This window comes from Oncorhynchus masou, chromosome 14, assembly GCF_036934945.1.
Source record: "Oncorhynchus masou masou isolate Uvic2021 chromosome 14, UVic_Omas_1.1, whole genome shotgun sequence".
Taxonomy (NCBI): Eukaryota; Metazoa; Chordata; class Actinopteri; order Salmoniformes; family Salmonidae; genus Oncorhynchus; species Oncorhynchus masou.
In genome coordinates this window covers 37,421,245-37,432,746 of record NC_088225.1, presented here as the reverse complement: position 1 = coordinate 37,432,746, position 11,502 = coordinate 37,421,245, and the positions used below count along the sequence as shown (strand labels likewise).

The following is an 11,502-nucleotide window of genomic DNA, read 5'->3' as shown; positions in this document are numbered from 1 at the left end:
CCCGCAGCATGATGCTGCCACCACCATGCTTCACAGTAGGGATCCTGACTTGTCTCCCAGTCCCTGCCCCTGAAAAACATCCCCGCAGCATGATGCTGCCACCACCATGCTTCACAGTAGGGATCCTGACTAGTCTCCCAGTCCCTGCCCCTGAAAAACATCCCCGCAGCATGATGCTGCCTCCACCATGCTTCACAGTAGGGATCCTGACTAGTCTCCCAGTCCCTGCCCCTGAAAAACATCCTCGCAGCATGATGCTGCCACCACCATCCTTCACAGTAGGGATCCTGACTAGTCTCCCAGTCCCTGCCCCTGAAAAACATCCCCGCAGCATGATGCTGCCACCACCATGCTTCACAGTAGGGATCCTGACTAGTCTCCCAGTCCCTGCCCCTGCCACCACCATGCTTGTACGGAATAATGTTTAACGTTTCAAAGTGTTGAACACATTATGTTAATTTAATCAGAGTATTAGAAATGTAATTATTTGAGTGAGGAAAAGTGTCTACAACACACACATGTAGATATTTAATCACAATCTAAGTGAAATTCTAACTATGTTTAAATTAGAATTCTAATCCAAATGCCATTTAAATCCTTTCGGAGCAGTGTTGTGGTTTACATATTGAGTTATTTCAAGATGCGTAGCACGCGGAACATTTTGAATGGCTTTTGTTTCCTTTGTTGGTGGGTGAAATAATAATGTGGCACCGCCTGTATTCTGTACACCTAGTGTTATTTCTGTACGACTTGGAAGCTGATATTTGAGACAATCTGCGCGTCGTTGTAAGCTCAGAGTGAATTAAATGCGTGTTTATGTTATTAGACTGTATTGAATGTCAAGTGTTGGAAATGTTTCATTTAAATGTGCCCGTTAAATGTCCCTCGTTAGCTAGCGTCGTTGTTAGTTTGTCTGCCCCTGGACCTTGCGAAGTCATTCATTATCAGAGTAGCTAGCATCAAGCTAGCTCATGGTAGCTGTTTCTAGCAGGTTCCCTCCCACCCATTCAGTTACGTTTGTCAGAAGTTCCCACCGTAGAGAAGGCTAGTTTATTTGGCCAAATGAATACATGTTTACCAGACACACGTCTTTGCAGCATTTTCATTGACAGCTTCTGGCTATAAAAGTTAGCTAACTACCACTGGAAAGGTGAGTGACCGCTAACAGTTATAAGTAACGTTGGCTGCTAACTGCAGGGCATAACAACATACATTTTAGCCACGCCGACTAAGAAGATTGTGTTTACGAACCATTTATTGTGTCTCTTGTTGACATAATGAATACAGGGTCGTCAACACACTCTCCTTAGTCGGTAGCTATGGCGACGTCAATTGGTGCTTTTCCAGCTATGAGGCGGCTTGCTGCTACAACACTTCACTGTGATTCTGGAGAGGGCACTTTGCTGAGCCGCAGATTGCCTCTGGCTGAGTGTTGGGGAGTCCATTTAGCTGTTGGCCTTGTCTTTTAGTTCTGTGTTCCCGGGACAGGCTGTGTTTCACCTGTCTAACAGATAACAGAGACAGGCTTTATTTCACCTGAAGCCCAATTGGTAGTTTAAGCTCTTAAAAGTGTGTGTGTGTGTGTGACCTGTGTGCTTGCGACAAATGTATATATGCACCTGGGTGTCAGTTTGTGCTTGCAACGCGCGTGTGTGTGACTCCTGTGTGTGTGTGTGTGTTCCCCAGGTGTGCTGCAGGCAGGTAGATGACATGCAGGGTGAGCCATGGATCAGATCACCTTCCATTATGACACGGTGCTGTCTGACGTTCACCTGTTGCTGCCCAACTCTCGCCACCTCATGGCACGCCTCAACCGTGTAGGACAACCAGGTACTGGAGGGGTGTGTGTGTGTGTGTGTGTGTGTGTGTGTGTGTGTGTGTGTTTGTGTGTAAAATGACACAAAATTAAATTATGAAAATGTTTTCATTTAGTTTCAATGTAGGTCTTTCCTGAATGTCAATGGAACTGTCCCAACCCTCTATTGCTGTGTTTACACAGGCAGCCCAATTCTGGTATTTTTCCCCCCCAATAATTGGTCTTTTTACCAATCACATCAGATCTTTTCACGTCCGATCTGTTTCAGAGCTGATCTGATTGGTCAAAATTAGCAATGAGTGAAAACAAGATCAGAATTGGGGTGCCTGTCTAAACGCAGCCTGTGTGTCTAGTTTTCATCTCCCGGTTCAGAATCCTGTGGGACGGAACGAAGCAGCGCACCTGTGACCTCGGTTCCCCCTGCGGAGGGGAAGAGTTAGACCGCGACACCCAGGAGGAGAGTGGAAGGGGAGATGCTAGGGGGAGTGAGACTGGAGCTGACGGAGGAGTGGACAGGGATGAGGATGGAGGGGCTGACGGAGGAGTGGACAGGGATGAGGACGGAGGAGTGGACAGGGATGAGGACGGAGGAGTGGACAGGGATGAGGACGGAGGAGTGGACAGGGATGAGGACGGAGGGGTAGAACCACCTCTGGATGAAGATGGAGATTTAGAGGTACCACGCAGGTCAGTTACATCGCACCTTCACATCAGTCACCACAGTTATTACAGTCAAACCTTCCCTTTGTGTTTTATTGCCTTCATTTGATTGTTGTCCTGGAGATGTTTTACGGCCAGTGGGTCAATAGAATGGTAGAATACACCAAGGTCCGATATAGAAATGTGGTTGTGCATCAGCAGTGTTTCTCTTCTTATGACAGTCACTCAATTATCTCCCTCAGCATTATTTAGAAATGTGGTTGTGCATCGGCAGGGTTTCTCTTCTTATGACAGCTACTGACAGTCACTCAATTATCTCTCTCAGCATTATTTAGAAATGTGGTTGTGCATCAGCAGTGTTTCTCTTCTTATGACAGCCACTGACAGTCACTCAATTATCTCTCTCAGCATTATTTAGAAATGTGGTTGTGCATCGGCAGGGTTTCTCTTCTTATGACAGTCACTCAATTATCTCTCTCAGCATTATTTAGAAATATGGTTGTGCATCAGCAGTGTTTCTCTTCTTATGACAGTCACTCAATTATCTCTCTCAGCATTATTTAGAAATGTGGTTGTGCATCGGCAGTGTTTCTCTTCTTATGACAGCTACTGACAGTCACTCAATTATCTCTCTCAGCATTATTTTGTACTTGTTTTTTTATATTGGTAAGTTAGTCTAGCGGCCAGCTAGTATATCATGGTCGAATTGCCGACCGAGGAGCCCGCATTGATTTTGTTCGTCAATCTCACTCAGGTATCATATTAAAAACAGCAAACTTTTCTCTCTACCCTGAAGCAGAATGTGTAGAATTGCAGCAAAGTAGTAATAAAATAAACATAGCTACATCTTCTCTCCGACACTTTTTTTATGGCCCATTTCCCCATCAAAGTTTCCCATCCCTGTTCCAGACTAACTATTGTACATGTTATACCTGTCCAGACAGTCTGGGATAGAGACATGACTAACTAACTATTGTACATGTTATACCTGTCCAGACAGTCTGAGATAGAGACATGACTAACTAACTATTGTACATGTTATACCTGTCTAGACAGACTGAGATAGAGACACGACTAACTAACTATTGTACATGTTATACCTGTCCAGACAGTCTGAGATAGAGACATGACTAACTAACTATTGTACATGTTATACCTGTCCAGACAGTCTGAGATAGAGACATGACTAACTAACTATTGTACATGTTATACCTGTCCAGACAGTCTGAGATAGAGACATGACTAACTAACTATTGTACATGTTATACCTGTCCAGACAGTCTGAGATAGAGACATAACTAACTAACTATTGTACATGTTATACCTGTCAGTCTGAGATAGAGACATGACTAACTAACTATTGTACATGTTATACCTGTCCAGACAGTCTGAGATAGAGACATGACTAACTAACTATTGTACATGTTATACCTGTCTAGACAGTCTGAGATAGAGACATGACTAACTAACTATTGTACATGTTATACCTGTCCAGACAGTCTGAGATAGAGACATGACTAACTAACTATTGTACATGTTATACCTGTTAGTCTGAGATAGAGACATGACTAACTAACTATTGTACATGTTATACCTGTCTAGACAGTCTGAGATAGAGACATGACTAACTAACTATTGTACATGTTATACCTGTCCAGACAGTCTGAGATAGAGACATGACTAACTAACTATTGTACATGTTATACCTGTCCAGACAGTCTGAGATAGAGACATGACTAACTAACTATTGTACATGTTATACCTGTCCAGACAGTCTGAGATAGAGACATGACTAACTAACTATTGTACATGTTATACCTGTCTAGACAGTCTGAGATAGAGACATGACTAACTAACTATTGTACATGTTATACCTGTCAGTCTGAGATAGAGACATGACTAACTAACTATTGTACATGTTATACCTGTCTAGACAGTCTGAGATAGAGACATGACTAACTATTGTACATGTTATACCTGTCTAGACAGTCTGAGATAGAGACATGACTAACTATTGTACATGTTATACCTGTCCAGACAGTCTGAGATAGAGACATGACTAACTAACTATTGTACATGTTATACCTGTCAGTCTGAGATAGAGACATGACTAACTAACTATTGTACATGTTATACCTGTCTAGACAGTCTGAGATAGAGACATGACTAAATGTTGTACATGTTATACCTGTCTAGACAGTCTGAGATAGAGACATGACTAAATGTTGTACATGTTATCCAGGCCCAGACAAAGACTCCCTGAGAGGGACAGAGACATGGTCTACCCCATCATCCTCAGCCAGGCAAGAAGAGATGAAGAGGAGGATGATGAGGAGGAGGAGTGTCCTAGAGACGTCATCAGGATAGGTGAGCAGAGAACAGGACTGGTTTCTACCTCTGACTGACCTTGGCCACTTATTCTGTTTTTAGTCCAATGTCATTCCTGAAGAGCGGAGTGAACACAGGTCTGAGAGGCAGAAGTGTGTGTTATAACTGTGTTTATGTGTGTTATAACTGTGTGTTATAACTGTTTATGTGTGTTATAACTGTGTGTTATAACTGTGTGTTATAACTGTTTGTGTGTTATAACTGTGTTTATGTGTGTTATAACTGTGTGTTATAACTGTGTGTTTTAACTGTGTGTTATAACTGTGTGTTATAACTGTTTGTGTGTTATAACTGTGTTTGTGTGTGTTATAACTGTGTGTTATAACTGTTTATGTGTGTTATAACTGTGTGTTATAACTGTGTTTTAACTGTGTGTTATAACTGTTTATGTGTGTTATAACTGTGTTTATGTGTGTTATAACTGTGTTTATGTGTGTTATAACTGTGTGTGTGTTATAACTGTGTGTGTGTTATAACTGTGTGTTATAACTGTTTATGTGTTATAACTGTGTTATAACTGTGTGTTATAACTGTTTAAATCCAACATGTCTTTAACAGAACACACTATGGCCACGCCTTTAGAAGATGTTGGCAAACAGGTGAGTGTCGCTCTCTCTCTCTCTCTCTCTCTCTCTCTCTCTCTTTGCCTCTCTCTCTCTCTCTCTCTCTCTCTTTGCCTCTCTCTCTCTCTCTCTCTATTTGCCTTTCTCTCTCTCCCTCTTTGCCTTTCTCTCTCTCTCTCTCTCTCCCTCTTTGCCTTTCTCTCTCTCCCCTTGACTTATTCCACATTGTGTTGGGTGACCGCTTGAATTCAAAATTGATTCAATTGATTTATTTTCTCACCCATCAAGACACAATACTCCATAATGACAAAGAGAAAACATGTTTTTTGACATTTTTTCAAATTTATTGAAAAAGAGGTAGAGAAATAACTAATTTACATAAGTTTTCACACCTAGATGTTCCACATTTCCTAATTTTTTTTTTTTTTTTTTTAAACTTCAAACTCTGTCAAATTGGTTGTTGATCATTGCTAGACGACCATTTTTAGGTCTTGCCGTAGATTTACAAGTAGATTTAGGTCAAAACTGTAACTCGGCCACTCAGGAACAGTCAATGTCGTCTTGGTAAACAACTCCAGTGTAGATTTGGCCTTGGTGTTTTAGGTTGTTGACCTGCTGAAAGGTGAATTCATCTCCAGTGTAGATTTGGCCTTGGTGTTTTAGGTTGTTGACCTGCTGAAAGGTGAATTCATCTCCAGTGTATATTTGGCCTTGGTGTTTTAGGTTGTTGACCTGCTGAAAGGTGAATTCATCTCCAGTGTAGATTTGGCCTTGGTGTTTTAGGTTGTTGACCTGCTGAAAGGTGAATTCATCTCCAGTGTAGATTTGGCCTTGGTGTTTTAGGTTGTTGACCTGCTGAAAGGTGAATTCATCTCCAGTGTAGATTTGGCCTTGGTGTTGTAGGTTATTGTCCTGCTGAAAGGTGAATTCATCTCCAGTGTAGATTTGGCCTTGGTGTTGTAGGTTATTGTCCTGCTGAAAGGTGAATTCATCTCCAGTGTAGATTTGGCCTTGGTGTTTTAGGTTATTGTCCTGCTGAAAGGTGAATTCATCTCCAGTGTAGATTTGGCCTTGTGTTTTAGGTTATTGTCCTGCTGAAAGGTGAATTCATCTCCAGTGTATATTTGGCCTTGGTGTTTTAGGTTATTGTCCTGCTGAAAGGTGAATTCATCTCCAGTTTATATTTGGCCTTGTGTTTTAGGTTATTGTCCTGCTGAAAGGTGAATTCATCTCCAGTGTATATTTGGCCTTGGTGTTTTAGGTTATTGCCCTGCTGAAAGGTGAATTCATCTCCAGTGTAGATTTGGCCTTGTGTTTTAGGTTATTGTCCTGCTGAAAGGTGAATTCATCTCCAGTGTATATTTGGCCTTGTGTTTTAGGTAACTGTCCTGCTGAAAGGTGAATTCATCTCCAGTGTATATTTGGCCTTGGTGTTTTAGGTTATTGCCCTGCTGAAAGGTGAATTCATCTCCAGTGTAGATTTGGCCTTGTGTTTTAGGTTATTGTCCTGCTGAAAGGTGAATTCATCTCCAGTGTATATTTGGCCTTGTGTTTTAGGTAACTGTCCTGCTGAAAGGTGAATTCATCTCCAGTGTATATTTGGCCTTGGTGTTTTAGGTTATTGCCCTGCTGAAAGGTGAATTCATCTCCAGTGTAGATTTGGCCTTGTGTGTTTTAGGTTATTGTCCTGCTGAAAGGTGAATTCATCTCCAGTGTATATTTGGCCTTGTGTTTTAGGTAACTGTCCTGCTGAAAGGTGAATTCATCTCCAGTGTATATTTGGCCTTGGTGTTTTAGGTTATTGTCCTGCTGAAAGGTGAATTCATCTCCAGTGTATATTTGGCCTTGGTGTTTTAGGTTATTGTCCTGCTGAAAGGTGAATTCATCTCCCAGTGTATATTTGACCTTGTGTTGTAGGTTATTGTCCTGCTGAAAGGTGAATTCATCTCCCAGTGTCTGGTGGAAAGCAGACTGAACCAGGGTTTCCTCTAGGATTTTGCCTGTGCTTAGCTCCATTCAGTTTCTTTTTTTATCCTGAAAAACTCCCCGGCCCTTAATTATTACAAGCATACCCATAACATGATGCTTCCACCACCATGCTTGAAAATATGGAGAGTGGTCAGTAATGCATTGAATTTGCCCCAAACATAACACTTTGTATTCAGGACATAACGCTTTGTATTCAGGACATAACGCTTTGTATTCAGGACATAAAGTTCATTGCTTTGCCACATTTTTAGCAGTATTACTTTTAGTGCCTTGTTACAAAGATGTTTTGGAGTATTTTTATTCTGTACAGGCTTCCTTCTCACTCTGTCAGTTAGGTTAGTGTTGTGGAGTAACTATGTTGTTGTTGATCCATCCTCAGTTTTCTCCTGTCACAGCCATTAAACTCTGTCAGTTAGGTTAGTATTGTAGAGTATTGTAGAGGAACTACAATGTTGTTGATCCATCCTCAGTTTTCTCCTGTCACAGCCATTAAACTCTGTAACTGTTTTAAAGTCACCTTTGTTCCCATGGTGAAATCCCTGAGCGGTTTCCTTCCTCTCTGGCAACTGAGTTCAGAAGGACGCCTGTATCTTTGAAGTGATTGGGTGTATTGATACACCATCCAAAGTGTAATTAATAACTTCACCATGCTCAAAGGGATATTCAATGTCTACCAATAGGAGCTCTTCTTAACGAGGCATTGGAGAACCTCCCTGGTCTTTAATAGTTGATTCTGTGCTTGTAATTCATATTGTATATGTGGGGTACATATACAATGTGGGGTACAGAGATGAGGTGGTCAGAAATCATGTTAACCACTATTATTACACACAGTGAGTCCATGCAACTCATTATGTGACTTGTTAAGCACATTTTTACTCCTGAACTTATTTAGGCGTTTCCATAACAACGGGGTTGAATACTTATTGACTCAAGACATTTCAGCTTTTCATATTATAATTTTTTTTTGTAAAAAATAAATAAAAAAAATCAAAACTTAATTCCACTTTGACATTATGGGGTATTTGTGTGTCAGGCCAGTGACCAACAAAATCTCAATGTAATCCATTTTAAATTCAGGTTGTAACACAACACAATGTGGGGAAAGTCAAGGTGTGTGAATCGCTTCTGAAGGTGCTGTATGGCTCTTTTACTAAGGTCTGGCGTGGCGCCTTCCTATTGGCTGATTTAATCCTGTCTCAGCCAACTACATTCAGAGGAGCCACCGTCTTGGAGTTGGGGGCAGGGACTGGGCTGACCAGCGTAGTCATGGCAACGGTGGCCAAAACAGTGTACTGCACAGGTGAGGTACCGTCAGGTAAACCAGGGGTCTTCGCCCCCCTGGGGGCCTCATGTATACATTTTGCTGTGTAAACGCCACATTAAATATCTACGTGCGCCATTTCTGAGAAGAATAGGTAACTCCGCCAGGACAATGAGGCCCGATGTTATTGTATTTCTATCTGCTATGTTATTGTATTTCTATCTGCTATGTTATTGTATTTCTATCTGCTATATAGGTAACTCCGCCTGGACAATGAGGCCCTATGTTATTGTATTTCTATCTGCTATGTTATTGTATTTCTATCTGCTATGTTATTGTATTTCTATCTGCTATATAGGTAACTCTGCCTGGACAATGAGGCCCTATGTTATTGTATTTCTATCTGCTATGTTATTGTATTTCTATCTGCTATGTTATTGTATTTCTATCTGCTATATAGGTAACTCCACCTGGACAATGATGCCCTATGTTATTGTATTTCTATCTGCTATGTTATTGTATTTCTATCTGCTATGTTATTGTATTTCTATCTGCTATGTTATTGTATTTCTATCTGCTATATAGGCAACTCCGCCTGGACAATGAGGCCCTATGTTAGTGTATTTCTATCTGCTATGTTATTGTATTTCTATCTGCTATGTTATTGTATTTCTATCTGCTATGTTATTGTATTTCTATCTGCTATGTTATTGTATTTCTATCTGCTATGTTATTGTATTTCTATCTGCTATGTTATTGTATTTCTATCTGCTATGTTATTGTATTTCTATCTGCTATGTTATTGTATTTCTATCTGCTATGTTATTGTATTTCTATCTGCTATAGCCTGGGCCCTGAGATTCATTAGGCTGTGATGTTGTGCTCCTGTCGCAAAGCAATACTGACGCATATACTATACTTTTACATCAGCTACCGGTCTATTTACTATGTTTGGAAGAATGCTTTTTTTTTTTATCAGTAATTTATGCTGTATTTGAAACCAAGGACTGTGACCGTTTCTGAAAGAGAAAACAATGTTAAATTGTTGTGGACCTGTCAGCAGAACATCTACAGTGCCTTCGGAATGTGTTCCGACCCCTTGACCTTTTCCACATTCTGTTCCGTTACAGCCGTATTCTAAAACTGATTAAATTGTTGTTGTTGTTCCCCCTCATCAATCTACACACAATACCCCGTAATGACATCACAATACCCCGTAATGACATCACAATACCCCATAATGACATCACAATACCCCATAATGACAAAGTGAAAATGGGTTTTTAGAATTGTTTTAAAATAAACACAAATAAGACTTCCTTCTGTACACCCCCCCCCCCTCCTTGTCACAACACAACTGATTGGCTCAAACAAATTAAGAAGGAAAGAGATTCCACAAATTAACTTCTAACAAGGCACACCTGTTCATTAAAATGCATTCAATGGGACAACCTCGTGAAGCTGGTTGAGAGAAGGCCAAGAGTGTTCAGAGCTGTCATCAAGGCAAAGAGTGGCTACTTTGAAGGATATCAAATATATTTTGATTAGTTTAACACTTTTTTTTGTTGTTGCTTACTACATGATTCCATATGTGTTATTTCATAGTTTTGATGTCTCCACTATTATTTTATAATGTAGAAAATGTTAAAAAGAAAGAAAAACCCTTGAATGCATAGGTGTGTCCAAACTGTTGCCTGGTACTGTACTAGTCTACTCTGTTGAATTAAATAAGAGACCTGTAGATAATGGTGACCCTCGTGGTGACCCTCCGATGGCCCTGTATATTACCACACTATGAGGTTGGAATGATACTGTGTCATTGGGGAAATCATAATCATGTCCTTTTAGTATAAGAGCTGTTTGAAAAGACCGCCTGACATTTCAGCCTGTTTTGGTGTCAACACCTCTCTCCCAATAGCAGTTAGTTTCCCCTCCCCAACTCAGACCCCTCTGACAGTCCTAGTGTTCAACACCTCTCTCCCAATAACATCTAGTTTCCCCTCCCCAACTCAGACCCCTCTGACAGTCCTAGTGTTCATCACCTCTCTCCCAATAACATCTAGTTTTCCCTCCCCAACTCAGACCCCTCTGACAGTCCTAGTGTTCAACACCTCTCTCCCAATAACATCTAGTTTCCCCTCCCCAACTCAGACCCCTCTGACAGTCCTAGTGTTCAACACCTCTCTCCCAATAACATCTAGTTTTCCCTCCCCAACTCAGACCCCTCTGACAGTCCTAGTGTTCAACACCTCTCTCCCAATAACATCTAGTTTTCCCCTCCCAACCCAGACCACTCAGACAGTCCTAGCAAAATTATTGCTTGAGAAATTGCAGTTTTCTAAGAAGCAATTTTTGTCGCTTTTTTTTTTGTCATTGAAACCAATCACAGTAAGGTACTTAAATGATAATTATTGCACTTGTATTAAAGTGCTCTTCTGAAGAGGGAAAGAACATTTCAAAGGGCAAGATAATTCCAAGCTACTCTGCCTGTCTTTCTGCCTGCCTGTCTGCCTGTCTGCCTGCCTGCCTGTCTGTCTGCTTGTCTGCGTAGACCGGGAAGCATCATATTAAATAGACTGTTCTTCTGAATGTATTCAGAGAATGAAAATTCCATTTACTTCTAAGGTCAGAGAATGAAAATTCAATTTACTTCTCAAGTCTGGGTGAGTAATAGTGCTACTGCCTATCATCTCTGATACAGAAACCATTCTTCATGGTCACCATGCTTCACTGATCCAAGGTCAGAATCATCTCTGATACAGAAACCATTCTACATGGTCACCATGCTTCACTGATCCAAGGTCAGAATCATCTCTGATACT

The 11,502-nt window shown here is 41.0% G+C and overlaps 1 protein-coding gene across 3 annotated transcripts in view; it reads left to right on the top strand.

Moving 5' to 3' along the window:
• The first annotated feature begins 690 nt into the window (after positions 1-690).
• The window catches only part of LOC135554815 (methyltransferase-like protein 22), a 36,009-nt gene continuing 25,197 nt past the window's right edge, over positions 691-11,502 (top strand). Inside the window, exons 1-7 of one of the 3 annotated variants that reach the window (XM_064987259.1) lie at positions 708-786; positions 1,098-1,150; positions 1,687-1,830; positions 2,170-2,503; positions 4,719-4,843; positions 5,423-5,463; positions 8,575-8,719. In XM_064987259.1, the coding sequence (XP_064843331.1) occupies positions 1,725-1,830; positions 2,170-2,503; positions 4,719-4,843; positions 5,423-5,463; positions 8,575-8,719 (751 nt within the window). In that variant the 5' untranslated portion in view covers positions 708-786; positions 1,098-1,150; positions 1,687-1,724. Of the gene's footprint in view, positions 1,151-1,686; positions 1,831-2,169; positions 2,504-4,718; positions 4,844-5,422; positions 5,464-8,574; positions 8,720-11,502 lie in introns of all 3 variants that reach the window. The other 2 variants (XM_064987258.1, XM_064987257.1) reach the window with 2 other exon arrangements.